The sequence below is a fragment of the Coregonus lavaretus genome (genome assembly GCF_964263955.1).
Source record: "Coregonus lavaretus genome assembly, chromosome: 3".
In the NCBI taxonomy this organism is placed as follows: Eukaryota; Metazoa; Chordata; class Actinopteri; order Salmoniformes; family Salmonidae; genus Coregonus; species Coregonus lavaretus.
In genome coordinates this window covers 66058667-66086467 of record NC_139990.1, presented here as the reverse complement: position 1 = coordinate 66086467, position 27801 = coordinate 66058667, and the positions used below count along the sequence as shown (strand labels likewise).

Below are 27801 nucleotides of genomic sequence, written 5' to 3'. Positions count from 1 at the left end.
ATTCACCAGGAGAAGAGTGAAAGCATTGTGCAAGAACACATCATGTGAAATTCAGGAAAATTCGGTGTGTATTTCCTAATACTTTACAAAAAAACACTTGATTTCGATGTTTCATAATCACAGACAAACAATACTGTATAAAAATATAAAATAGGCATGACATACAACTATGATATGTCAATCAAAGACAACTTGCATAACCTTTTATGGCTGTTTCTATGAACATGATATTCAGCGTGAATGTGTGTGTGGGCGCGTGTTCATGTCAGCCACTCCTCTATGTAGCCTCTGAACACCGTCTCATTAGAATGCCAATAGCTGTGTTTCACTCCTGAGAGCACATACACAGCCAGGTCTCCCCGAGCATGCAGTGTCTTCAGCCCAAACGAATCCCTAACGTACCACTATTCAAATGAGAGAGACAGAGAAGCACATAGTTACCCCATTACATTATGACATGAACATTAGGAACATTATCAATGATGGTAGATGGTACCATTAAAGTAACTTACTTCCTGGTTCTTCATCTCAACAATGGTTTCGTTAATGTCATAAAATCCAAAGTGACTGATTGGAGAGAACAGACATGGTTAGTCCAATAGGTATAGAGTGTCACTAGTGTCCAGCTCACGTCTCAGAGATTAAACCAACGTGTTTGTAAGAATGCAGGATATACAACAGGGCAATTAATTTAGTGTAAAATAATGGCAGTGATGGTGACCATGGATACCTGGACTCCCATGGTGTAATCACTCCATCATCTGGTCCTCCAATCAACACCAGCTTGTTGATTCGCAGGAAGTTCTTCCTCCACTCTGATGATTAGAGAGAGATACATTTATTTGTTCTGAGATTGAGAGTAACTATGTCTCTCCACATTTTATCGAATTTAAAACGACTTAGGCCAACAGTGTCAGTAGGGCCAGACTGAATCTGCAGTTTTATCAAATATACACTGCTCAAAAAAATAAAGGGAACACTTAAACAACACATCCTAGATCTGAATGAATGAAATAATCTTATTAAATACTTTTTTCTTTACATAGTTGAATGTGCTGACAACAAAATCACACAAAAATTATCAATGGAAATCAAATGTATCAACCCATGGTGGTCTGGATTTGGAGTCACCCTCAAAATTAAAGTGGAAAACCACACTACAGGCTGATCCAACTTTGATGTAATGTCCTTAAAACAAGTCAAAATGAGGCTAAGTAGTGTGTGTGGCCTCCACGTGCCTGTATGACCTCCCTACAACGCCTGGGCATGCTCCTGATGAGGTGGCAGATGGTCTCCTGAGGGATCTCCTCCCAGACCTGGACTAAAGCATCCACCAACTCCTGGACAGTCTGTGGTGCAACGTGGCGTTGGTGGATGGAGCGAGACATGATGTCCCAGATGTGCTCAATTGGATTCAGGTCTGGGGAACGGGCGGGCCAGTCCACAGCATCAATGCCTTCCTCTTGCAGGAACTGCTGACACACTCCAGCCACATGAGGTCTAGCATTGTCTTGCATTAGGAGGAACCCAGGGCCAACCGCACCAGCATATGGTCTCACAAGGGGTCTGAGGATCTCATCTCGGTACCTAATGGCAGTCAGGCTACCTCTGGCGAGCACATGGAGGGCTGTACGGCCCCCGAAAAGAAATGCCACCCCACACCATGACTGACCCACCGCCAAACCGGTCATGCTGGAGGATGTTGCAGGCAGCAGAACGTTCTCCACGGCGTCTCCAGACTCTGTCACGTCTGTCACATGTGCTCAGTGTGAACCTGCTTTCATCTGTGAAGAGCACAGGGCGCCAGTGGCGAATTTGCCAATCTTGGTGTTCTCTGGCAAATGCCAAACGTCCTGCACGGTGTTGGGCTGTAAGCACAACCCCCACCTGTGGACGTCGGGCACTCATACCACCCTCATGGAGTCTGTTTCTGACCGTTTGAGCAGACACATGCACATTTGTGCCCTGCTGGAGGTCATTTTGCAGGGCTCTGGCAGTGCTCCTCCTGCTCCTCCTTGCACAAAGGCGGAGGTAAAAGTCCTGCTGCTGGGTTGTTGCCCTCCTACGGCCTCCTCCACGTCTCCTGATGTACTGGCCTGTCTCCTGGTAGCACCTCCATGCTCTGGACACTACGCTGACAGACACAGCAAACCTTCTTGCCACAGCTCGCATTGATGTGCCATCCTGGATGAGCTGCACTACCTGAGCCACTTGTGTGGGTTGTAGACTCCGTCTCATGCTACCACTAGAGTGAAAGCACCGCCAGCATTCAAAAGCGACCAAAACATCAGCCAGGAAGCATAGGAACTGAGAAGTGGTCTGTGGTCACCACCTGCAGAACCACTTCTTTATTGGGGGTGTCTTGCTATTTGCCTATAATTTCCACCTGTTGTCTATTCCATTTGCACAACAGCATGTGAAATGTATTGTCAATCAGTGTTGCTTCCTAAATGGACAGTTTGATTTCACAGAAGTGTGATTGACTTGGAGTTACATTGTGTTGTTTAAGTGTTCCCTTTATTTTTTAGAGCAGTGTATATTGAGAAATAAATGGAAGCCAAACTAAATAGGCCTATTGCTACAAAATGTATAGTTTTGTTCATTATGCAGACAACGCAGTGTGAAAGGAGAAGTAAGGAACTTTGCTGGAGATTTTGTCTGGCCCTTATCAGTCAATGATGACTAATCTAATCTAGGTTTTCAGTTTTGGATGCTGAGATATCTGCAATAGGAATGAATTTCAGTACCTGTCATTTCACTGTGTGGTCTCTCTCCATTCAGAAGGGCCAGATAATTGCTGCTCTTCAGGAAGCGTTCTCTTTGGTGTGGGTCTGGTAGGACAAAACATTTTGGTGCAAGCACAAAGGAACAGTCATAAGCCTCTTTACTGTACTCAGACACACATCTACAAACAAATGTTCTGGTTCTCTATTTGTTTGACACTGAAGTTCCCCTTTAACAACCCAATTCTCTCTTACCATTCCAGAAGTTGCAGATGGACCATTTCTGTCCTACTAAAGAGTAACACACGTGAAAAAGACTGGCCTTTAGATAGTGAGGAAAAACCCATTTCAGAATTTCTGTGTCTGTGGAAGAAGCACAAGGAAAAGGCTAGTAAAATGTGTGTGGTGTGTGGAACATATTTAATTTTTTATTTAACCTTTATTTAACCAGGTAAGCCAGTTGAGAACAAGTTCTCATTTACAACTGCGACCTGGCCAAGATAAAGCAAAGCAGTGCGATAAAAACAACAACAACACAGAGTTACATATGGAATAAACAAAGCATACAGTCAATAACTCAATAGAAAAACTATATACAGTGTGTGCAAATGTAGTAAGTTATGGAGGTGAGGCAATAAATAGGCCATAGTGCAAAATAATTACAATTTAGTATTACGTTTTACGAGGGCATGTTTAGCAGCATGAGTGAAGGAGGCTTGGTTGCGAAATAGGAAGCCGATTCTAGATTTAACATTGGATTGGAGATGCTTAATGTGAGTCTGGAAGGAGAGTTTACGGTCTAACCAGACACCTAGGTATTTGTAGTTGTCCACATATTCTAAGTCAGACCCGCCGAGAGTAGTGATTCTAGTCGGGCAGGCGGATGCAAGCAGCGTACGATTGAAGAGCATGCATTTAGTTTTACTAGTGTTTAAGAGCAGTTGGAGGCCATGGAAGGAGTGTTGTATGGCATTGAAGCTCGTTTGGAGGTTTGTTAACACAGTGTGCAATGAAGGGCCAGATGTATACAAAATGGTGTCGTCTGCGTAGAGGTGGATCTGAGAGTCACCAGCAGCAAGAGCGACATCATTGATATACACAGAGAATAGAGTCGGCCCGAGAATTGAACCCTGTGGCACCCCCATAGAGACAGCCAGAGGTCCAGACAACAGGCCCTCCGATTTGACACATTGAACTCTATCTGAGAAGTAGTTGGTGAACCTGGCGAGGCAGTCATTTGAGAAACCAAGGCTATTTAGTCTGCCAATAAGAATGCGGTGATTGACAGAGTCAAAAGCCTTGGCCAGGTCGATGAAGACGGCTGCACAGTACTGTCTTTTATCGATCGCGGTTATTATATCATTTAGGACCTTGAGCGTGGCTGAGGTGCACCCATGACCAGCTCGGAAACCAGATTGCATAGCGGAGAAGGTACGGTGGGATTTGAAATGGTTGGTGATCTGTTTGTTAACTTGGCTTTCAAATACTTTCGGAAGGCAGGGCAGGATGGATATAGGTCCGTAACAGTTTGGATCTAGAGTGTCACCCCCTTTGAAGAGGGGGATGACCGTGGCAGCTTTCCAATCTCTGGGGATTTCAGACGATACGAAAGAGAGGTTGAACAGGCTAGTAATAGGGGTTGTGACCATTTCGGCTGCTAATTTTAGAAAGAAAGGGTCCAGATTGTCTAGCCCAGCTGATTTGTAGGGGTCCAGATTTTGCAGCTCTTTCAGGACATCAGCTATCTGAATTTGGGTGAAGGAGAAGTGGGGGGGGCATGGGCAAGTTGCAGCGGAGGGTGCAGAGCTGGTGGCCGGGGTAGGGGTAGCCAGGTGGAAAGCATGGCCAGCCGTAGCAAAATGCTTATTGAAATTCTCGATTATCATAGATTTATCGGTGGTGACAGTGTTTCCTAGCCTCAGTGCAGTGGGCAGCTGGGAGGAGGTACTCTTATTCTCCATGGACTTTACAGTGTCCCAAAACTTTTTGGAGTTAGTGCTACAGGATGCAAATTTCTGTTTGAAAAAGCTAGACTTTGCTTTCCTAACTGATTGTGTATATTGGTTCCTGACTTCCCTGAAAAGTTGCATATCGCAGGGGCTGTTCGATGCTAATGCAGTACGCCACAGGATGTTTTTGTGCTGGTCAAGGGCAGTCAAGTCTGGGGTGAACCAGGGGCTATATCTGTTCTTAATTCTGACTTTTTTGAATGGGGCATGCTTATTTAAGATGGAGAGGAGAGCACTTTTGAAGATCATCCAGGCATCCTCTACTGACGGAATGAGGTCAATATCCATCCAGGATACCCGGGCCAGGTCAATTAGAAAGGCCTACTCGCTGAAGTGTTTTAGGGAGCGTTTGACAGTGATGAGGGGTGGTAATTTGACCGCAGACCCATTACGGACGCAGGCAATGAGGCAGTGATCGCTGAGATCCTGGTTGAAGACAGCAGAGGTGTATTTAGAGGGTAAATTAGTCAGGATGATATCTATGAGGGTGCCCATGTTTACGGATTTAGGGTTGTACCTGGTAGGTTCCTTGATAATTTGTGTGTGATTGAGGGCATCTAGTTTAGATTGTAGGACGGCCGGGGTGTTTAGCATATCCCAGTTTAGGTCACCAAGCAGTACGAACTCTGAGGATAGATGGGGGGCAAGCAATTCACATATGGTGTCCAGGGCACAACTGGGGGCTGAGGAGCAAGCGGCAACAGTGAGAGACTTATTTCTGGACAGGTGGATTTTTTGAAGTAGAAGCTCAAACTGTTTGGGCACAGACCTGGATAGTATGATAGAGCTCTGAAGGCTATCTCTACAGTAGATTGCAACTCCGCCCCCTTTGACAGTTCTATCTAGATGGAAAATGTTGTAGTTCGGGATGGACATTTCTGAATTTTTGGTGGTCTTCCTAAGCCAGGATTCAGACACTGCTAGAACATCAGGGTTGGCAGAGTGTGCTAATGCAGTGAATAACTCAAACTTGGGGAGGAGGCTTCTGATGTTAACATGCAAGAAACCAAGGCTTTTACGGTTACAGAAGTCAACAATTGATAGTGCCTGGGGAGTAGGAGTGATACTGGGGGCTACATGGCCTGGGTTTACCTTTACATCACCAGAGGAAGAAGAAATGTATGCACTAACTGTAAGTCGCTCTGGATAAGAGCGTCTGCTAAATGACTAAAATGTAAAATGTAATGTAACAGAGGAACAGAGGAGGAATAGAATAAGGATACGGCTAAAGGCTTTAAGAACTGGTCTTCTAGTGCGTTGGGTACAGAGAATAAAAGGGGCAGATTTCCGGGCGTTGTAGAATAGATTCAGGGCATTATGTACAGGCAAGGATATGGAAGGATATGAGTACAGTGGAGGTACACCTAAGCATTGGGTAACAATGAAAGAGATAGCATCACTGGAGGTACCGATTGAGCCGGTCTCCGCGTGTATGGGGGGTGGGACAAAGGAGCTATCTGAGGCAGGTTGAGCGGGACTGGGGGCTCTACAGTGAAATAGTACAATAAGAACTAACCCAAACAGCAATAGGCTAGGCATATTGACATGGGAGAGAGGCATAACGCAATCATAGGTGTTATTCGAGAGGGCTAAGACAACAACTGGTAATGGCGATGAAAGTTTGGGCTGAGGCTAGACAGATAAACAGGATGGGGTACCGTGTAAAGGAACAGTCCAGCAGGCATCAGATGTGTAGCTGAGTTTACACACAGCTTGCAAAGTTTCACTTTTTATTTGAAATGTGAGATATTGATAGAAAAAATGAGGCTTTGTTGTATGACAAAAAGCAAAACTTCATTGTGTTAGAATTTGTTGGGGAAAATAATAAAAACAAGACCTATACGCAGGCCTTGCCTGATCAAATATGACTTCCGAGAAGAAAGTGACCATCACTGACCTCCATACTGGCCAGCTTGTGGTGATGAGAGGGAGATGAAGGACTGGACATTATGGTCAGGAAGTGTAGAAAGAAGTCCTCGACATATCAGACCACCTAGGAGAAGCAGGGGAAGACAACATTAAGTGGACAGAGCTATATATCTATGTCTTGTACCAAAAATGCAAAATAACAGAGAAAGAGAGACCTTGTGAGAAGCAGATAAGATGGACGCCGTTCTCTGCCTCCTGCATGATTGGATAGAGCGCCTTTTTGAAGCCCTGCACCTGCACCCACAGTGGCTTCAGGCTGGCCATGTTATCATACAGATCTATCACTGACACGTTGGTACCTGGATGGGCCTGTCAAAAGAATACATCAGCTTATATTGCAAAATACAAGAAAAACTATGTACCTGAAACATGTTATCCTATCATATTATTCTAATAAAAAGTATGAGCTGGCGCACACCCAGATACAAATATTTAGTGTAGAAGTGCTGACTAACAGGGAATAAACTGTAAGCTATAAAAACAAAGAGAGTCGCACACTCCATATGTAGAACCTCCCAGTAATTTATTGGGTAAAAAAACACCAAAGTTTCAGCATCACTGCGCCTTCTTTACCCAATAAATTACTGGGAGGTTATACATACGGAGTGTGTGACTCTCTTTGTTTTTATATCTTATCATATTATAATATACATTATAAACTGGGTGGTTCGAGCCCTGAATGCTGATTGGCTAAAAGACGTGGTATATCAGACCATATACCACGGGTATGAAAAAACATCTATTTGTATTGCTCCAATTATGTTGGTAACCAGTTTATAATAACAATAAGGCACCTCGGGTGTTTGTGGTATATTGCCAATATATCATGGCAAAGGGCTGTATCCAGGCACTCCACATTGTGTCATTCATAAGAACAGCCCTTAGCCATGGTATATTGGCCATATACCACACCCTCTCGGGCCTTATTGCTTAAGTATAATGATATGATGGGCCAATATTATAGGCTGAAAACGTTGTGTTTTCTCTTGGTATTGGGGAAATGATGGATGGATGACTTGAACATCTGCTTTTTTCTCTCTGGAGAATGTTTAACAGGACAATGGCCACAGGTTTTTAGAGGAATAGAATGTTATGTATGATATACATTTGTATCACAGGTGCACTAAAACAGGATCTTATAACATTCTCACTTCATGTGAAACTGTTTCCATGGATACTTTTTTGCCTTCTTTATGAGTTACTACGTGTAAAACATTTTGGTGGCCCAAAAACTATATTTTATCACTCATAGACTGTTTAAAGTACGCTCAATTTCTTTTTTCCCCCCACATACATCTCAATGATCTAATCAGTCTCAAATTACATCATAGTTGTTTTCTTTTCTGTTTAATAAGTATATAATTACGGTTCAACGTGTGTTGTAGAGGCTTGGGCTCTCTGCATTTTGAAACGTACCTCTTGTATCAAACGACTCATCATAAGGAATTGTTTAGGGCCGTCAAAGAGGCCGTGAACAATGATGACAGGTTTGTACCCAAGCGTGTCCGCCAGGTTAACTCCACATAAGAGCAGCAGAAGTACATTGATGTCCAACGATGCTCTCATTTTCAATTAAACCACCGAGAAATAAAAGTTTGATTCCTTCAGCGTGCAGGGGAGAACAATTGGTTTCATCACCCTAGCATAAATTCAAATTGAAACGAACATTTAAGTTCCAGTTTACTATGTTTACCTACTTTCATTATTACACATCTGTTGTGGGGATCGCGGAAGAAGACACTCCTTCGTCCTCCTTTATCATCTTAATTCAATGTCAGGTGCATGCTAGCCTCACTTGACTTTGAATGTTTGGTGCCATCAATTTAAATCACTGTGATTCAATGGTCACAACACACACTTGAAGGGAGGTTTACACTCCAGTCTGTGCCTAAATTCCACTCACAAAAAGGATTAGACGGGAAATAATGTAAATGGGTCGGGTCTTTAACCATTGAGTGTAATGCAAAATGCCTCATAAACTAATGGTATTAACGATGACCGATGTAGATAGCGGAACATTTTTTGTAATGACCCGGGCTGGGTAATAAAGGAAAAAGAGACGGAAACCAGGTGTGCAGGGCAGAACACAGGTTTATTCCTAAACTGGGCTATTGTTCAGGCCACAGTACACGCCGCTAAATTCCGAACGTACACAAATATACAATGTCAAATTTAGGGCAGACTCATAGGAGGAGATCAGGGTCCCGAATAGAAGAGAGAGAGATGAGACAGTAACCCCTATTTATGCATTTCAAAACCCCGCGGGATTACCCATCATACCCCCCAACCTTTCCGTCTGTCCTGGCAAATTTAACCCCTGCTAACACCCAATGAGAACAATAACACCCACGAACACAGAACACAATACCGGGTCGTTACAATATGTTTATAATGCAGGCTCTTCATTCAGATCCAGATGTGCCATCATTAGGACAAACAAAATACGCAGTGCACGCTTGTTCTGATTGAGTTGTTCTGAACACCAGCCACCAGGGGCCAGAATGCAGAATCCGACCAGCAGAGACTTATTGACATACGTAATTCCGCTTCCGGTTATCGCACCATGGATGTAATTATCAGCTAGCAGAAAGTTGTGGATATGTTTTGCATAATAAGTGTCATTGAAACCAACATGATTGTTGTTAGTATTGAGAGAGCTAATTTTAACTTCGCTCGTTAGTTAAACGTCCATTTATTAGCCAGGCGTGAAGCAAATTAACCTAAACTGAGCTCGTTTTTTGCTAAGCTTGCTAGCTGCTGCGTGTTGTGCTGTTTTCAATATATCACCCCATCCCATGTTCATTGCGTGAAGGTTTGAAAACAAGGTAAGGTGGCTACCTAGCTACCATCTATGTTATGAGTAGTTTTCTCTTCAGATCTTCAAAGAACAAATAAAGGAGGGGGAAAAAAGCTAGAGGGCTATTGTTTCGAATGTAATGTCTTGAGATCATGCAGCGAATCTATTCAGTTTTATAATTAAGCAGTAACGTACGAGGGGGTGTGGTAAATTGTCAATATTCCATGGCTAAGGGCTGTTCTTAGGCACGATACAGCCCTTAGTCCTGGTATTTTGGCCATATACCTCAAGCCCCCGAGGTGCCTTATTGCTATTAGAAACTTCGAGCAGTAAAAATTAATGTTTTGTCATACCCGTGGGACATCAGACCATATACCACGGGTATGACAAAACATTTATTTTTACTACTCTAATAACGTTGGTTTGGAGGAAGAAGGGGGCAGCTTGCAAGCCGAAGAACACCATCCCAACCGTGAAGCACGGGTGGCAGCATCATGCTGTGGGGGTGCTTTGCTGCAGGAGGGACTGGTGCACTTCACAAAAAAGATGACATCATGAGGAAGTAAAATTATGTGGATATATTGAAGCAACATCTCAAGACATCAGTAAGGAAGTTAAAGCTTGGTCGCAAATGGGTCTTCCAAATGGACAATGACCCCAATCATACTTCCAAAGTTGTGGCAAAAGGGCTTAAGGACAACAAAGTGAAGGTTTTGGAGCCCTGACCTCAATCCTATAGAAAAATTGTGGGCAGAACTGAAAAAGCGTGTGCTAGCAAGGAGGCCTACAAACCTGACTCAGTTACACCAGCTTTGTCAGGAGGAATGGGCCAAAATTCACCCAACTTTTTGTGGGAAGCTTGTGGAAGGCTAAAAGAAACGTTTGACCCAAGTTAAACAATTTAAAGGCAATGCTACCAAATACTAATTGAGTGTATGTAAACTTCTGACCCACTGGGAATGTGATGAAGGAAATAAAAGCTGAAATAAATAATTATCTCTACTATTATTCTGATATTTCACATTCTTAAAATAAAGTGGTGATCCTAACTGACCCAAGACGGGGCATTTTTACTAGGATTAAATGTCAGGAATAGTGAAAAACTGAGTTTAAATGTATTTGGCTAAGGTGTATGTAAACTTCCGACAACTGTCCCTAGCACAGGAGGTTGGTGGGACCTTAATTGGGGAGGACGGGCTCATGGTAATGGCTGGAGCGGGATAAGCCATTATTATGAGCCGTTTTCCCCTCAGCAGCCTCCTGTGATACCTAGTACTCTGTCTACGTCTAGACCATAACTAACTGATTTTGTCTCCCAATTAGGCAACATGGCAAACCTAGAGCAATGGGTGAGCGACAGTCTGCACGACATCCTCGGCCTGAGTGACAGATATGTCGCCCAGTTCATGATCGGCTCCGCACGTAAATCCTCAAGCTCTCAAGACTTTGTGGCCCACCTCAAGTCGACGGGCACTATCGACATTAATCAGAGAGTGATCGCCTTTGCACAGGAACTGTATGAAAAGGTTAAATTATTTGCTTTCTTTGTATTTAACTGCATGCTTGTTTCTTATTTTGACCGTAGTTATTATAAGCGTCTAGTAATGACTTTCATCTATGTGTTTCAGATTCCTCGTAAACAAGTGGTTGAAAAGCCAGCCAGAGCGATAGAGCGACATGTCATGGAGATTGAGAGGAAGAATCGAACTTACACCCTACTGTCAGACAGCGAGAGCGATGGAGAGGCAGTGAGAGAGAGGGAGAAAGAGAAGAAGAAAATTAAAGACAGAGGCGATAAGAGAAAGCACCTCAGGAAAAGGGAGGCGAGTCAATCATCTAGTGAAGAGGAGACCCCTAAAAGGTAATCAACATGGAATGGGGTTTCATGTTGCTTGCTTGTTACACATTCTACCTGCTTTTCTCTCTTGTGTTGCTTTTTAGCTGTTGCATTTGAACTGTCGCCATGGACTTCAGGGAGATAGGATTCAGCTTCTGGAGTCTATGGTCTCATTAACTGAATTACAACCATAAATACATTACAACAATGAAGCCAGTTACCCTAGAATATTTTGATTGCTTTCATGCTGTGTAGTATTCATGTTTCAGCTGCCACTCCTCTGTGGCTTCAATGCTTGCTTGAACAAGCCTCCACTTAGATTGTGTGATTTGAGTTTCTAAATGGCCCTTTCTCTTTCTCAGTGGTAAGCTGGGCCATGGCGACCAGAAGTCCAGTAAGAAGGATGAAGAGGAGGAGGAGGAGTGGGAGAAGGAAGAGAGAGAACGCGTACTGGATCTGGAGGAGAGGGATGCCTTTGCCGAACGAATGAAACTGAAGGACAAAGACAAGACGAGGAACATCATGGAGAGAACAGACAAGAAGGTGGGATTGACTATCAATGATGGAACCCAACCCAGTGTATTTTACTTACTAGTGTACTTGTAGGTGTGTTTTGATTGTTGGCTAAATGTTTTTCCATGACCTTTTCACCAGGGCTACGAGGAGGCTCAGAAAAGACTAAAGATGGCAGAGGAGGATCACAAGAAAATCGTGAGCACATTATTAAAATGCCCAGTAACTATTATCGTATAATAGACTATCGTCTAGGTATAGAAATACACAGTAGAAATAGAATTACTAGAACAGGCAGAGACCCTCAGACTCATTATATTTCTATGGTCACCACCTATCTTCTCCTCTTCTCTATAGCTGCCAGAGTTGAGGAAGGAGTCTCGCAGGAACTACTTGTCCAAGAGAGAGGCTGAGAAGCTGGAGGACCTGGAGGCAGAGATAGCCGACGAGGAGTACCTGTTCTCCACGGACGCGCTGACGGAGAGGGAGCGGAAGGAGCTGGAGTACAAGCGCAACCTCAGAGACCTGGCCAAGGACTACAAGAAAGCCGGCGCCAAGGAGAAGGAGGAGAGGAAGAACAGATACTACATGCCGGAGGAGAAGAGGAGTAAAGTAAGGAGGAGATAGTTGGCTGGTAATGGTCCTGCCATGGATAGCCAGTACTCTTGTTGAAATGGAGATATGTAAAACACTAGGATCCGGCGCTTGATTATAGATATTTTGCTCACTCTCTATTTCCCTCTTCCTCTATCTCTCCCCTCTCTCTCTACCTCCCTCTCTCCAGGATATTCCTCAGAGGGACATGGAGCTGGAGTTGGAGATGCCGATGGAGGGTGGAGGAGAGCAGGGCCGCTGGGAGGAGGAGAGGTTGAAGACCGCCTCGCTCAGCTTCGGGGCCAAGAAGGAGAGGGAGAAAGGGTTGAAGGCAGAAAGGGAGAAGTACCAGCTGATCCTGGAGGAGGATGAGATGATCAACTTTGTCAGCAGTGCCGTCATCATGAAGGGAACACAGGATGAGAAGGTGTGTTGACACTAAGTTTTATCATTAAAGCATTTGTTTCTGATAGGTTGCAAGGAATAGAGCTATAATGATGGATATTGTGTTTAAAGGCTAGTCGAACAAAATATTGCAATAATTCAAATTCATAAAATATTTTACATTCCAATCAACCAATACACACCTGAGCTTCTGTAGCATTTCTAAATGTGCAAATAACACATTTACGTTTCACAATGAACAATAAAGTACAATTCAAATATTTTCTTCATCTCTGTATGCTGTGTGTGTCTCCAGGAGCAAGCAGCCCTGTCCCAGGCTGAGGTCCAGAAGCAGTCCATCCAGGAGGTGAGACGCAGCCTGCCCGTGTTCCCCTACAGAGAAGACCTGCTCCTGGCCATCCAGCAGCACCAGATCCTGGTCGTGGAGGGAGAGACGGGCTCTGGCAAGACCACCCAGATCCCCCAGTACCTCATGGAGTCGGTGGGTACACATTACTCAAGGGCCACGTCCATAAACATTATTATGGGCACATTTCAAAGGGGTTGGAATAAAGCAGAAGACACATTTCCATTGGACATTTTTTGTGCGTTTGACAAAGTAATCTTAAATCTTCAATGTTTATTCACTCTTTTGACTTACAAAAATAAGAATAGTCGTTTTCCACCCTGATCCATTTTTATCATTATGTTTTTCTGTGTATGTTATATTGTTGACCTGTGGTCTGGCTTTACATCTCCTAGGGCTACAATGATGGAGGCATGAAGATTGGCTGTACCCAGCCCCGTAGAGTGGCAGCCATGTCCGTAGCATCCAGGGTGGCACAAGAAGTGGGCGTCAAGCTGGGTAACGAGGTGAATATCTCTCGCTCTCTCTCACTCCGATGAAGCATAAATCATTCTTACTGTATATGGTAGAACACATAAACTCACCTTATTTGTCCAACCACCCTTTCCTTCCTCAGGTAGGCTACAGTATCCGTTTTGAGGACTGTACGTCGGAGAGGACGGTCCTCAAATACATGACTGACGGAATGCTGCTCAGAGAGTTCCTCACAGAGCCTGATCTGGCCAGCTACAGGTACCACTATATGTCACGTCTGTCCTTATCTTTAGACATGTTTTCCATATGTAGAGGTTTATGTTTAAAAGTGGTATATGATGTTTTAGAAAAATAAGAAATGAAACAATTCCCTGCCATATTGTTTATGGTCAGTATGAATAAGAAATGATCAATGATCCGTCTCTCTCTCTCTCAGTGTGGTCATCATTGATGAGGCCCACGAGCGGACACTGCACACGGACATCCTGTTCGGCCTGATCAAGGACATTGCCCGGTTCCGTCCGGACCTGAAGGTGCTGGTGGCCAGCGCCACCCTGGACACAGAGCGCTTCTCCTGCTTCTTCGACGACGCGCCGGTCTTCAGAATCCCTGGCAGGAGGTTCCCTGTGGACATCTTCTACACTAAGGTACCACTGCTGACAATCTGTATAGTGGAATGGCCTCAGGACAAAAGGTTGCATTCCCATTCTCCACCCTTCTCCCAAAGTGTGCACTTCCCACCATGGATTTAACATGAAAACTCCCTCCAGTCAATGTTTAAACCAGTCTAGAGCCTTTAAATCTGTGAAAGGAAGTGAGCAAGTGCGCTCTTTGAGACAAGGCGGAAGAAACGGAATGCAGCCAAAGGCATAACTTGTAATGAATATAAATACCTTTAGAATGTGAATCATTTCACTCGTGAGAAGTGCTGGATGATAATGTACGTCAAAGATGTAGGCCAAATATCTGTTCTTTTTTTGTACTCTTTGCTCTCTGGTATCGTTTGTTTAGTATTCCCCTCTCTCTCTCTCAGGCTCCTGAGGCAGACTACCTGGAGGCCTGTGTTGTGTCGGTGCTGCAGATCCACGTCACACAGCCCCCCGGAGACTGTCTGGTCTTCCTCACTGGACAGGTCTGACACACTCTCGCCTCGCCTCAACACTGACATTCACATTATATCAGCTACTACATCATCTACCTCGGCTACTACGTCACATTACATCTGCTCTCACACAACATCAGATCCTACATCAGTCACTGCACAGTAGCTATGCCTACTACATATCACACTACATCTGCTAAATCACACTACATCTGCTAAATCACACTACATCTGCTAAATCACACTACATCTGCTAAATCACACTACATCTGCTAAATCACACTACATCTGCTAAATCACACTACATCTGCTAAATCACACTACATCTGCTAAATCACACTACATCTGCTAAATCACACGACATCTGCTAAATCACACGACATGTACTAAATCAAACTACATCTACTAAATCACACTACATCTGCTAAATCACACTACGTCAGCATCCATCTTAAGTCTATTCATTCTGTATGCGGCTCTTTAATGTGCAGGGTGCCGTCTTTCGGATGGGACGTTAAACGGGTGTCCTGACTCTGTGGTCACTAAAAGATCCCCTGGCACTTATCGTAAGAGTAGGGGTGTTAACCCCGGTGTCCTGGCTACATTTCCAATCTGGCCCTCATCATGGCCACCTAATCATCCCCAGCTTCCAATTGGCTCATTCATCTCCCCTCCCCAGTAACTATTCCCCAGGTCGTTGCTGTAAATGAGAATGTGTTCTCGGTCAACTTGCCTGGTAAAATCAATAAATGTCACATACATTTCTGCCAAAGTGAATGTCCTTACCGCTCTTCCGTCTCTTTCCACAGGAGGAGATTGAGACTTGCTGTGAGCTGCTGCAGGAGAGATGCAGGCGTCTGGGTTCTAAGATCTCTGAGCTCCTGGTGCTTCCCATCTACGCCAACCTACCCTCAGACATGCAGGCCAAGATCTTCAGCCCCACACCCCCTGGCTCACGCAAGGTGAGAGGACCTCTTCTGTCCATTTCAATGTGGGCCACTAGGGGGTGCTCTACTCCCAACAAAGCTCAAGGACCACTTTGGAAATATGTTTTATCCTCTGTGATCAAATAATGTTTAAAAATATGAATGCATTATTTTCTTTACCCAAATGGAAATCCAATCCAACCTGGGTTATTGTAGATTTCATGCTGCACTTATGTCAATGTAGTAGATTATATTCTACTATTATGTGATTTGATCACTTCAGACATTATTCTTCAGATTCCTTCCTCCATGTTTCTTATTCTCTTGTGTTGTTATGTACAAACACATTATCTGATGTACAACGTGTCCTCTCTCTGTGTCCTTAGGTGGTGGTGGCCACTAACATTGCAGAGACCTCTCTAACCATTGATGGGATCATATATGTCATAGATCCAGGCTTCTGCAAGCAGAAGAGCTATAACGCCCGCACTGGGATGGAATCTCTGATTGTCACTCCTTGCTCACGGGTAACATACTAGCTTTGGTTTTCAAACAAGCCATTTTGTTATTGTCAGAGAAAGTGTCATTCATGTGGCTCTTATCAGGGTTATTGTACCGTGGTTGTGGAAGATGCCTCTTGCCAGTATTTTAAACACCCGTTTCTTTGACTGTCTTTTTGTAGATTTTCTTTTTGTTCTCTGAACAACATTCAGACCATTTGCTGACTCCATCTGTGTTTTGATCCACCACAGGCCTCAGCCAATCAGCGAGCAGGTCGTGCAGGCAGAGTGGCTGCTGGGAAATGTTTCCGTCTCTACACTGCGTGGGCGTTCAAACACGAGATGGAGGAGTCCACCGTGCCTGAGATCCAGAGAACCAACCTGGGCAATGTAGTGCTACTGCTCAAGAGCTTGGGTATGGAACAAACGCTTTATAAAATATGTTACAGTGATAAATTAGAAAACATGTTTTAAAAAGCACTGAAGTCCTCTTGAAGTAATCCACTTAAGTATAGTCTGTAGTTCACTATTATGAGTTTGACTGACTTGACTTATTCCTTTGAGCTCCTGGTGGAGCAAAGGGCCTGGGCCTCATTGTGAGTGTAGCAAACCCACGTGTCGATTTATTTTTAAATTAGAGTCGCATATCTTTTTTACCCGACAGGAATTAATGACCTCATCCACTTTGACTTCATGGACCCGCCCCCTCATGAGACCCTGGTGCTAGCCCTGGAGCAGCTGTACGCACTGGGTGCTCTCAACCACCTCGGAGAGCTCACCAAGGTAACCAACGTCTGACTGTCTATCAAAACAACAGCACCATTACAATACTTTTAAATCGCATTGTCACCGTTCCCTCCTCCCTTCCTTGTTAGATCAGTTGAATAAGAAAAAGGCTTCTACAGCTATCCCATCTCAATGTAATGTTGGAAATAAGACCTGTAGGGATCCTGATGTTCTCATGTTAATCTAATAACTTTTAACTTTTAATGATTCATGTAAATCTAATAATGTTGAAACATTTAAACCAACACTGTATTCTAATTATATGAGCACCAATATGTTTTTTGTAAAACTACTCCACAGATTTGGCTCTTCTGAACAAGAATGAATACGCTCTTGACATTTTTCTAGATTTATCCAAAGTGTTTGTCATGGAAATCCTGAAATATGACTCCCTAAATTGCATTATTACGGTTTTCATGATTATACATATAAATGGCTGTATAATTATGTTTATGATAGAGAACAAGTTGTATATGCAAATGGTTGTTCATCTAAAAGGGCCAAGATATCCTGTGGCGTTCCATAGGGTTTGATCCTTAGACCTTTGTTATTCCTAATCTATATCAATGACCTTGCTGCTCTGTCTTCTACCGTACTTCCCATTCTTTTTGCTGAGGATACCAACTTCATTTTATCACACAAGAATTTCAATTCACTGATCAACGAAGCCAACTCAGGCATGGCCAAATTTTCTGAATGATTCCAGATAAACAACTGATCTTTAAATGTAAAAATAAATCCAACTTCATTGTATTTACTGGTAAGAATAAGAATATATATATATATATATATATATATATATATATATATATATATATATATACACTGCTCAAAAAAATTAAGGGAAAACTAAAATAACACATCCTAGATCTGAATGAATGAAATAATCTTATTAAATACTTTTTTCTTTACATGTTCTGACAACAAAATCACACAAAAATTATCAATGGAAATCAAATTTATCAACCCATGGAGGTCTGGATTTGGAGTCACACTCAAAATTAAAGTGGAAAACCACACTACAGGCTGATCCAACTTTGATGTAATGTCCTTAAAACAAGTCAAAATGAGGCTCAGTAGTGTGTGTGGCCTCCACGTGCCTGTATGACCTCCCTACAACGCCTGGGCATGCTCCTGATGAGGTGGTGGATGGTCTCCTGAGGGATCTCCTCCCAGACCTGGACTAAAGCATCCGCCAACTCCTGGACAGTCTGTGGTGCAACGTGGCGTTGGTGGATGGAGCGAGACATGATGTCCCAGATGTGCTCAATTGGATTCAGGTCTGGGGAACGGGCGGGCCAGTCCATAGCATCAATGCCTTCCTCTTGCAGGAACTGCTGACACACTCCAGCCACATGAGGTCTAGCATTGTCTTGCATTAGGAGGAACCCAGGGCCAACTGCACCAGCATATGGTCTCACAAGGGGTCTGAGGATCTCATCTCGGTACCTAATGGCAGTCAGGCTACCTCTGGCAAGCACATGGAGGGCTGTGCGGCCCCCCAAAGAAATGCCACCCCACACCATGACTGACCCACCGCCAAACCGGTCATGCTGGAGGATGTTGCAGGCAGCAGAACGTTCTCCACGGCATCTCCAGACTCTGTCACGTCTGTCACATGTGCTCAGTGTGAACCTGCTTTCATCTCTGAAGAGCACAGGGCGCCAGTGGCGAATTTGCCAATCTTGGTGTTCTCTGGCAAATGCCAAACGTCCTGCACTGTGTTGGGCTGTAAGCACAACCCCCACCTGTGGACGTCGGGCCCTCATACCACCCTCATGGAGTCTGTTTCTGACCGTTTGAGCAGACACATGCACATTTGTGGCCTGCTGGAGGTCATTTTGCAGGGCTCTGGCAGTGATCCTCCTGCTCCTCCTTGCACAAAGGCAGAGGTAGCAGTCCTGCTGCTGGGTTGTTGCCCTCCTACGGCCTCCTCCACGTCTCCTGATGTACTGGCCTGTCTCCTGGTAGCGCCTCCATGCTCAGGACACTACGCTGACAGACACAGCAAACCTTCTTGCCACAGCTCGCATTGATGTGCCATCCTGGATGAGCTGCACTACCTGGGTTGTAGACTCCGTCTCATGCTACCACTAGAGTGAAAGCACCGCCAGCATTCAAAAGTGACCAAAACATCAGCCATGAAGCATAGGAACTGAGAAGTGGTCTGTGGTCACCACCTGCAGAACCACTCCTTTATTGGGGGTGTCTTGCTAATTGCCTATAATTTCCACCTGTTGTCTATTCCATTTGCACAACAGCATGTGAAATGTATTGTCAATCAGTGTTGCTTCCTAAGTGGACAGTTTGATTTCACAGAAGTGTGATTGACTTGGAGTTACATTGTGTTGTTTAAGTGTTCCCTTAATTTTTTTGAGCAGTGTATATATATATATATATATATATATATATATATATATATATATATATATATATATATATATGTATGTATGTATGTATTTTTAAAAGAGCCAGAATCTCAATTGGTGGGAATGAAATGGACCAGGTATAATCCACTAGATTCCTAGGTGTTCTAGTTGATGAAAAGTTGTCCTGGAAAGATGATATTCACTTTGTGTGCAGCAAAGTGAAGTCCTTTGGTATCATCAGAAAGATTCGTGGTTTGGTTCATCAGGCTTGCTTCCTACCACTATACTACAGCTTCATTTACCCAGATCTCATTTACTGCAATATTGTCTGGGCCAGTACATATGCTTCCTACCTACACAAATGACTCATCACACAAAATAAATGTACAGGACTAGCCACCTCCTCTAACTACTTGGCTCCAAATGTCCATCTCCATATATTGTCTATCTACAACATTAATCTACTCCAATTATGCACCTTCATCTACAAATACACATACCTCCCAGACAGCCTACCTAAACCCTTCAATTGTTAATTCAGGTTAATTCCCAAATTGATGCATACAACACAAGACACTGTGATAACCGTCACCCTCCCCACTGCCACACCTCACATAGTACTCTGGAATTCCTATCTTCACATTGCCAAGACATCATCCTCCCTCAATAACTTCAAGCGTAGATTAGGGGTCAGCCCGATGAACCAAACTACCCAGTAGTGTCCTCCATGTAGCCTAACTCTCTCTCTCTCTCTCTCTCTCTCTCTCTCTCTCTCTGTCTGTCTCTGTCTCTCTCTCTCTCTCTCTCTCACATAATCAAACATGTTTTTTCTTGTATACTGAGTATATCATGTACAGTTATAATTAGTATGCTTTGCTTAACTGATTGAACAAACCTTTTTTGTTCTTCTATTTGTGTATTGGTTTTTGTGGTTTCCAACCTCACCTGCACACATTCTTTTTTTTTTCTGTTTTATTTTGATCTGTACTGTTTTGTCTTTCCCTTTATTCTTTGGTACGAATAATAAAACCTAAAAAGTGAAAATGACCTCTGGGAATTAAGGGAGAATATATAATGTCTCCCGAGTGGCGCAGTGGTCTAAGGCACTGCATCGCAGTGCTAGCTGTGCCACTAGAGATCCTGGTTCGAATCCAGGCTCTGTCGTAGCCGGCCGCGAACGGGAGACTCATGGGGCGGCGCACAATTGGCCCAGCGTCGTCCAGGGTAGGGGAGGGAATGGCCGGCAGGGATGTAGCTCAATTGGTAGAGCATGGCGTTTGCCTGGGTTCGATTCCCACGGGGGGCCAGTATGAAAAAATTATAATGTATGCACTCACTAACTGTAAGTCGCTCTGGATAAGAGCGTCTGCTAAATGACTAAAATGTAAATGTAAATGTAATAATAGGGCAAATGAATTCCATCACCATGAGAGGTGAAAGAACATATTGGCTTTGTTCTAATACCTTAGAAAGGTGAGAATATTTGATGTGAAAGGTCATGTAATGTGTGTTGTGTTCCAGTTGGGCCGCAGGATGGCTGAGCTGCCGGTGGACCCCATGCTGAGCAAGATGATCCTGGCCTCAGAACAGTGAGTCTCTATGGCGATCCTGGCACTGGCCTGGAATAAATGATCATCCTGGAATAAATTATTATTATTATGTTACCTTGCTCATCATTCCCCTCTCTCTCTCCTTTCTCTTTTTTTCTCTCTATTTCTCACCCTTTCCCTCTCTCACTCAATATTATTGAGTGCCAATTATTCAACAGGACATGAAATACCTTTTATGTATTTCACTGAACATTCCCATCTTCCTCTGTCTCTCCACAGGTATAAGTGTTCTGAGGAGGTGTTGACCATCGCGGCCATGCTGTCTGTGAACAACTCCATCTTCTACCGGCCCAAAGACAAGGTGGTTCACGCCGACAACGCCAGGCAGAACTTTGTGGTGCCCGGAGGAGACCATATGGTGCTGCTCAACGTCTACACACAGGTCAGGAGGATTGGGTTTGATAGTTGTAGCTCAGTTGATAGAGCATGGCGTTTGCAACGCCAGGGTTGTGGGTTCGATTCCCACGGGGGGCCAGTATAAAAAAAATATGTATTCACTAACTGTAAGTCGCTCTGGATAAGAGCGTCTGCTAAATGACTTAAATGTAAATGTAATAGTTAGGATAAAGATGTGATACTACCCCACTTTGTTGTTTCCACTTGTTTCATGTAAGGTTTCAGGGTAGCATTTCTGGGTCATATTCATTTGGCACCAACTGTAAAAAAAACGGACTGAAACATGGAGGGGCTACCTGAACTTGTCCAATAAGAACTTAATTTTTGTTTTTCTGTTGCCAGCCATTTTGCTGTGGTAATGCCCTAATGCAGAGGAAGGCAACTAGGTTCAGCAGCGGGCTGATTTTTGTCGGAGCGGCTGGTCAGTGGGCCGGAACATAATTATAATTATTTGTACACTGCAAATTGAACACAACTAAGCCCAAAAAGAGGTTGAATTTGAAAATAATAATACTTTCATACCTTGATTACATTGAGGCACGATCACGTCTCCTTTTTTTTTAATTCGTGGGAATACTTGGGAACAGATTTTCTATATTTAACTCATTTTCTGCTGAATCCCTGTTGAATTCTGTTTTTTTAACCAAAATCTATGTCAGGGTTTCCCAAACTCGGTCCTCGGGACCCCAAGGTGTTTGCCCTAGCAGTACACAGCTGATTCAAATAATCAACTAATCATCAAGCTTTGATCATTTGAATCAGCTGTGTAGTGTTAGGGCAAAAACCAAAACGTGCACCCCTTGGGGTCCCCAGGACAGAGTTTGGGAAACGCTGTTCTATGTTTTGTTGTCAGTCTGTGATCTTGACTGCATTGTTTGTCCCTCAGTGGCTGGAGAGTGGCTACTCCACCCAGTGGTGCTACGAGAACTTCATCCAGTTCCGCTCCATGAAGCGAGCGCGGGATGTCAGGGAGCAGCTGGAGGGCCTGATGGACAGGATCGAGGTGGAGGTGTGCAGCTCAGGCGGAGACATTGTGCCCATCCGCAAGGTCAGTGTGAATGAACGCACCTTAACCTTGTTAGGTTCTGACAAAACAGAGTAAAAACTAACGGACAACTAGGAAAAGCTCAAACCAAGTTTATTCACCCAATGGGTCAATCAGCTGAAAAGATAAATACATGTTCCCACCAGCACAAGTGTATACGTACCCCACTTTAGGTGGAGTCTCCTCCCGTTCTCTAAACATTACATCTTTATTGCTAGGCAGGAAGTTAAATTATGTGGGTAATAAACTGTTCCTTCCCCTTCATGTGACCTGACCTGACCTCGGCCCCCATTCCTCACTAATCCACTCTTATCTGACCCCACCATATGTAGTTGAAGTCAGAAGTTTACATACACTTAGGTTGGAGTCATTAAAACTCATTTTTCAACCACTCCACACATTTCTTGTTAACAAACTATAGTTTTGGCAAGTCGGTTAGGACATCTACTTTGTGCATGACACAAGTAATTTTTCCTACAATTGTTTACAGACAGATTATTTCCCTTATAATTCACTGTATCACAATTCCAGTGGGTCAGAAGTTTACATACACTAAATTGACTGTGCCTTTTAAACAGCTTGGAACATTCCAGATAATGAAGTCATGGCTTTAGAAGCTTCTGATAGGCTAATTGACATCATTTGAGTCAATTGGCAGGTAGCTTAGTGGTTAAGAGCGTTGTGCCAGTAACCGCTGGTTCTAAACCCCAAGCCGACTAGGTGAAAAATCTGTCGATGTGCCCTTGAGCAAGGCACTTAACCCTAATTGCTCCTGTAAGTCGCTCTGGATAAGAGCGTCTGCTAAATGACTAAACATTTTTTTATTTAAATTGGAGGTGTATCTGTGGATGTATTTCAAGGCCTACCTTCAAACTCAGTGCCTCTTTGCTTGACATCATGGGAAAATGAAAATAAATCAGCCAACCAAACGCCTGAAGGTACCACGTTCATCTGTACAAACAATAGTATGCAAGTATAAACACCATGGGACCACGCAGCCGTCATACTGCTCAGGAAGGAGACGCGTTCTGTCTCCTAGAGATGAACGTACTTTGGTGCAAAAAGTGCAAATCAATCCCAGAACAACAGCAAAGGACCTTGTGAAGATGCTGGAGGAAACGGGTACAAAAGTATCTATATCCACAGTAAAACGAGTCCTATATCGACATAACCTGAAAGGCCGCTCAGCAAAGAAGAAGCCACTGCTCCAAAACCGCCATAAAAAAGCCAGACTACGGTTTGCAACTGCACATGGGGACAAAGATCGTACTTTTTGGAGAAATGTCCTCTGGTCTGATGAAACAAAAATAGAACTCTTTGGCAATAATGACCATCGTTATATTTGGAGGAAAAAGGGGGTGCCTTGCAAGCCGAAGAACACCATCCCAACCGTGAAGCACAGGGGTGGCAGCATCATGCTGTGGGGGTGCTTTGCTGCAGGAGGGACTGGTGCACTTCACAAAAAAGATGGCATCATGAGGAAGTAAAATTATGTGGATATATTGAAGCAACATCTCAAGACATCAGTCAGGAAGTTAAAGCTTGGTCACAAATGGTCTTCCAAATGGACAGTGACCCCAAGCATACTTCCAAAGTTGTGGCAAAATGGCTTAAGGACAACAAAGTCAAGGTATTGGAGTGGCCATCACAAAGCCCTGACCTCAATCCTATAGAAAATGTGTGGGCAGAACTGAAAAAGCGTGTGCGAGCAAGGAGGCCTACAAACCTGACTCAGTTACACCAGCTCTGTCAGGAGGAATTGGCCAAAATTCACCCAACTTATTGTGGGAAGCTTGTGGAAGGCTACAAGAAACGTTTGACCCAAGTTAAACAATTTAAAGGCAATGCTACCAAATACTAATTGAGTGTATGTAAACTTCTGACCCACTGGGAATGTGATGAAAGAAATAAAAGCTGAAATAAATAATTCTCTCTACTATAATTCTGACATTTCACATTCTTAAAATAAAGTGGTGATCCTAACTGACCTAAGACAGGGAATCTTCACTAGGATTAAATGTCAGGAATTGTGAAAAACTGGGTTTAAATGTATTTGGCTAAGGTGGATGTAAACTTCCGACTTCAACTGTACATTCCTACTACATATAACCATTAACTTCTGGTGTAGCAAGTATTTCCAATTACAACCCAACAACTGAAACCCCACTGTGGCCCTTCTCTCCATAGGATACCTGATGTCTAACAATAACATGTTCTGACAGAATGTAAACCCTCTGCATTCCTCTCTCTCTCTCAGTAACATTAATAAGGATATTTCATATTTCCAATTTAGAAGTAAGAACCCATCAACCTCATGACCATAAACACACCATAAAACTGCTTAACCATAAACACACCTTAAAACATTTTAACATTTTTAAATTTTAGTCATTTAGCAGACGCTCTTATCCAGAGCGACTTACAGTTAGTGAGTGCATACATTATTTAATTTTTCATACTGGCCCCCCGTGGGAATTGAACCCACAACCCTGGCGTTGCAAACGCCATGCTCTACCAACTGAGCTACATCCCTGCCGGCCATTCCCTCCCCTACCCTGGACGACGCAGGGCCAATTATGCGCCGCCCCATGGGTCTCCCGATCGCGGCCAGCTACGACAGAGCCTGGATTCGAACCAGGATCTCTAGTGGCACAGCTAGCACTGCGATGCAGTGCCTTAGATCACTGCGCCACTCGTAGACAAAACCACTTGACCATGAACACACAATAAAACCGTTTCATCTAGTTAATCATGTATTTTTTTAAACACCCTCCTAGAGCGTAGACCAGTGTTTCCCAACTCCAGTCGTCGGGTACCCCCCAAACAGCACACCAGATTCAACTTATCAACTTAACATCAAGCCCTCCATGTTGAATCAGGTGTTTTTGTCTGGGGCTACAACTAAAAGTGTGCTGTTGGGGGTACTGGAGGACCGGAGCTGGGAAACACTGGCCTAGACCACTCTGTTGCACTTCTAATTTGCTGTGTGAACACCTACCTGACACCAAGCTCTTTGTTACATGTGTAGCCAATGTGTGCATATGCTTCACACTACATCTGTGTGAATGCCCCTTTAAACCACTGACTGTGCCGATTTAGATAGCACTGCGCTAGCAGCAGTATTCAATGGAGATGCAAGCCTATCACTTCACACTGGATCTGAGGGACTGAATGGACCCTTTATAGGTGATGGGATTAGTTAGGAAATTAGGAAATCTGTTCCCAAGTATTCCCACGCATAAGAGAGGCATATGTGATCGTATCCCAATGTAATCAAGGTTTGAAATGATTCTGTTTTTGTCATACTATATCTGTTTGGGATTCTTGCGGTCAATGTTCAGTGTACAAATTATTTATTTAATAACAAAAATTATTTATTACAAATTATTTATAACTATGTTCCGGCCCGCCGACCATCCGCTCAAATAAAAATCACCCCACGGCTGAATGTAATTGGGGACCCCTGTGCTACACCCTTCTCACCATCTCAGTAACAACATCATCACTCTCACTCATACTCTCTCTCACAGATACTTCATATAAAAATATGTATTTTGACCTCAATGGGACAACCATGTAAAATAAAGGTTAAATAAATTCTCTCGCCCTGTCTCAGGCAGTGACGGCGGGGTATTTCTACCACACGGCGCGGCTCAGCAAGGGGGGCTACAAGACGGTGAAGCACCAGCAGACGGTCTACGTCCACCCCAACAGCTCCCTGTTCGAGGAGCAGCCCCGCTGGCTCATCTACCACGAGCTGGTCTTCACCACCAAGGAGTTCATGAGACAGGTCTGGGATCAGTACTAGTAGACTTGTGGTCATGTTTGTGTGTATGTTTCTCCGTGTGAGGCAGATCTGGAGTCGGATGGAATCAATCCACCACCGTGAAGGACAAAGTAAAACTTTAGGGGAGAGTTGTTGCCGTCTTGCCACGTTGTTGTTGTTGTTGTTATTATTATTATATCAAGTGACTCCAGGTAGCATTGTCTTTTGTATACAGTATTATAAACATACTGTATGTTTAATGTAAACTGCATGGGACAGAATGGGTTGGCAGACTGAATACGATTTAAGGGGAAGGGCCGTGCTATTATTCTTACATTACTTTGAATGAATGTAAAGATTTTTTCCCCCTTTTATTTAAACCTCTTGCTCTGCCTCTCAAGGTGATTGAGATAGACAGCGGCTGGCTGCTGGAGGTGGCTCCCCACTACTACAAGAACAAGGAGCTGGAGGACAGCAGCAGCAAGAAGATGCCTCGCAAACAGGGCAAGGCCAAGGAAGAGCTGGGCTAAGGATAGGGCATGGCCAAGGAAGAGCTGGGCTAAGGATAGGGCATGGCCAAGGAAGAGCTGGGCTAAGGATAGGGCATGGCCAAGGAAGAGCTGGGCTAAGGATAGGGCATGGCCAAGGAAGAGCTGGGCTAAGGATAGGGCATGGCCAAGGAAGAGCTGGGCTAAGGATAGGGCATGGCCAAGGAAGAGCTGGGCTAAGGATAGGGCATGGCCAAGGAAGAGCTGGGCTAAGGATAGGGCATGGCCAAGGAAGAGCTGGGCTAAGGATAGGGCATGGCCAAGGAAGAGCTGGGCTAAGGATAGGGCATGGCCAAGGAAGAGCTGGGCTAAGGATAGGAACTAGAAAAGACAGAGACTTTCTGCCCTCAGAGATAGACAGCCAGGCAGGGCTGCCATAAGGAACTGAAATCAAAACCATAGGGGCCCTTGAGCAACAAAAACAAAGGAACTGGATAAAAACTCACATGGTTGTGGGCTTATTTATCATAAACCACCTATCAGAGCTAGACTAGCTTGATGATAAGGAAATGTTATGCACTTGGACTGTCACTGAGTTTTCTGTGTCTGGTATGATGCAGGGTCCGGGGTGAAGTTTCCCATAAGTACAGATCTAGGATCAGCTTCCCCTCCCCATGTCCTAACCATTAGTGGGGGAAATACAAAACTGACCCAATATCAGCGTCTAGGGGTAACTACCTACTCCACGATGCAGAAACAGTAGCAAGCGAGGCAAGACAGATCAAAACAAATGACTACTCCAAATGACAGGGGCTACTGTTTTGTATGTAATGGCCCGTGACTACTAGAGAGTTTGCCTATTTACTTTCCCTAAATAGTTAACTGTTTTGCCCAATGTCTGGGTGTTGTTGGGGTTGTAAATGTATTTTTTGTCCCAATTACACCTAACAGACTGACAGCCAACAATGCTGTGTGTGTTTGACTTCAGTGTGGTTCCACTATCTCCTCCTCTTTTTTTCTATTGGAATAAACTTTTTACAGGCACTTGTCCTGTGACTAGCTTAGGCGCTAAGTGTGTGTTTTTGTTAGCATGGGAGTGTATGACAGTTTACATAGTTGCTAACACAAACATTTGTCATTGCCTGTCCCCATGTATTCATTAACAGTATGATAGGCCATACATAAA

The 27801-nt window shown here is 43.9% G+C and overlaps 2 protein-coding genes across 3 annotated transcripts; one reads left to right on the top strand and one right to left on the bottom strand.

Moving 5' to 3' along the window:
* Nucleotides 1–260: 260 nt before the first annotated feature.
* LOC311116844 (lysosomal thioesterase PPT2-A-like) lies at nt 261–8227 on the bottom strand (the record flags this gene model as incomplete). The annotated part of the gene is made up of 8 exons (XM_084157456.1): nt 261–404; nt 513–567; nt 731–815; nt 2748–2831; nt 2979–3086; nt 6630–6725; nt 6817–6970; nt 8078–8227. The coding sequence occupies 8 exons, from the start codon at nt 8225–8227 to the stop codon at nt 261–263; spliced, it is 876 nt and encodes a 291-aa protein (XP_084013582.1).
* A 989-nt stretch (nt 8228–9216) lies between these two features.
* Nucleotides 9217–27687, top strand: LOC311126627 (pre-mRNA-splicing factor ATP-dependent RNA helicase DHX16-like). 2 transcript variants are annotated; one of them, XR_014613015.1, is made up of 22 exons: nt 9217–9486; nt 10782–10984; nt 11087–11319; nt 11658–11838; nt 11950–12006; nt 12166–12420; nt 12593–12829; nt 13103–13288; nt 13549–13659; nt 13770–13885; nt 14064–14274; nt 14661–14759; nt 15539–15691; nt 16042–16182; nt 16408–16570; nt 16820–16938; nt 20832–20899; nt 21140–21302; nt 22203–22364; nt 25978–26151; nt 26529–26829; nt 26994–27687. XR_014613015.1 is itself a non-coding variant. In XM_084158542.1 (21 exons), exons 2-21 carry the CDS (start codon nt 10787–10789, stop codon nt 26655–26657), a joined length of 3156 nt encoding a protein of 1051 aa, XP_084014668.1. In that variant the 5' UTR covers nt 9217–9486; nt 10782–10786; the 3' UTR covers nt 26658–27687. The 2 variants fall into 2 exon arrangements, 1 of the variants encoding a protein (XP_084014668.1); XM_084158542.1 differs by having other exon boundaries at nt 26529–27687.
* Nucleotides 27688–27801: the final 114 nt, after the last annotated feature.

Excerpts from the sequence above, each read along its gene's own strand:
- LOC311126627 (XM_084158542.1), top strand. The coding sequence starts at position 10,787 with ATGGCAAACCTAGAGCAATGGGTGAGCGACAGTCTGCACGACATCCTC. Across the intron at positions 12,007-12,165 it reads AGGAGGATCACAAGAAAATC|CTGCCAGAGTTGAGGAAGGA; the intron begins GTGAGCACATTA and ends TCTTCTCTATAG. Across the intron at positions 12,421-12,592 it reads CGGAGGAGAAGAGGAGTAAA|GATATTCCTCAGAGGGACAT; the intron begins GTAAGGAGGAGA and ends CCCTCTCTCCAG.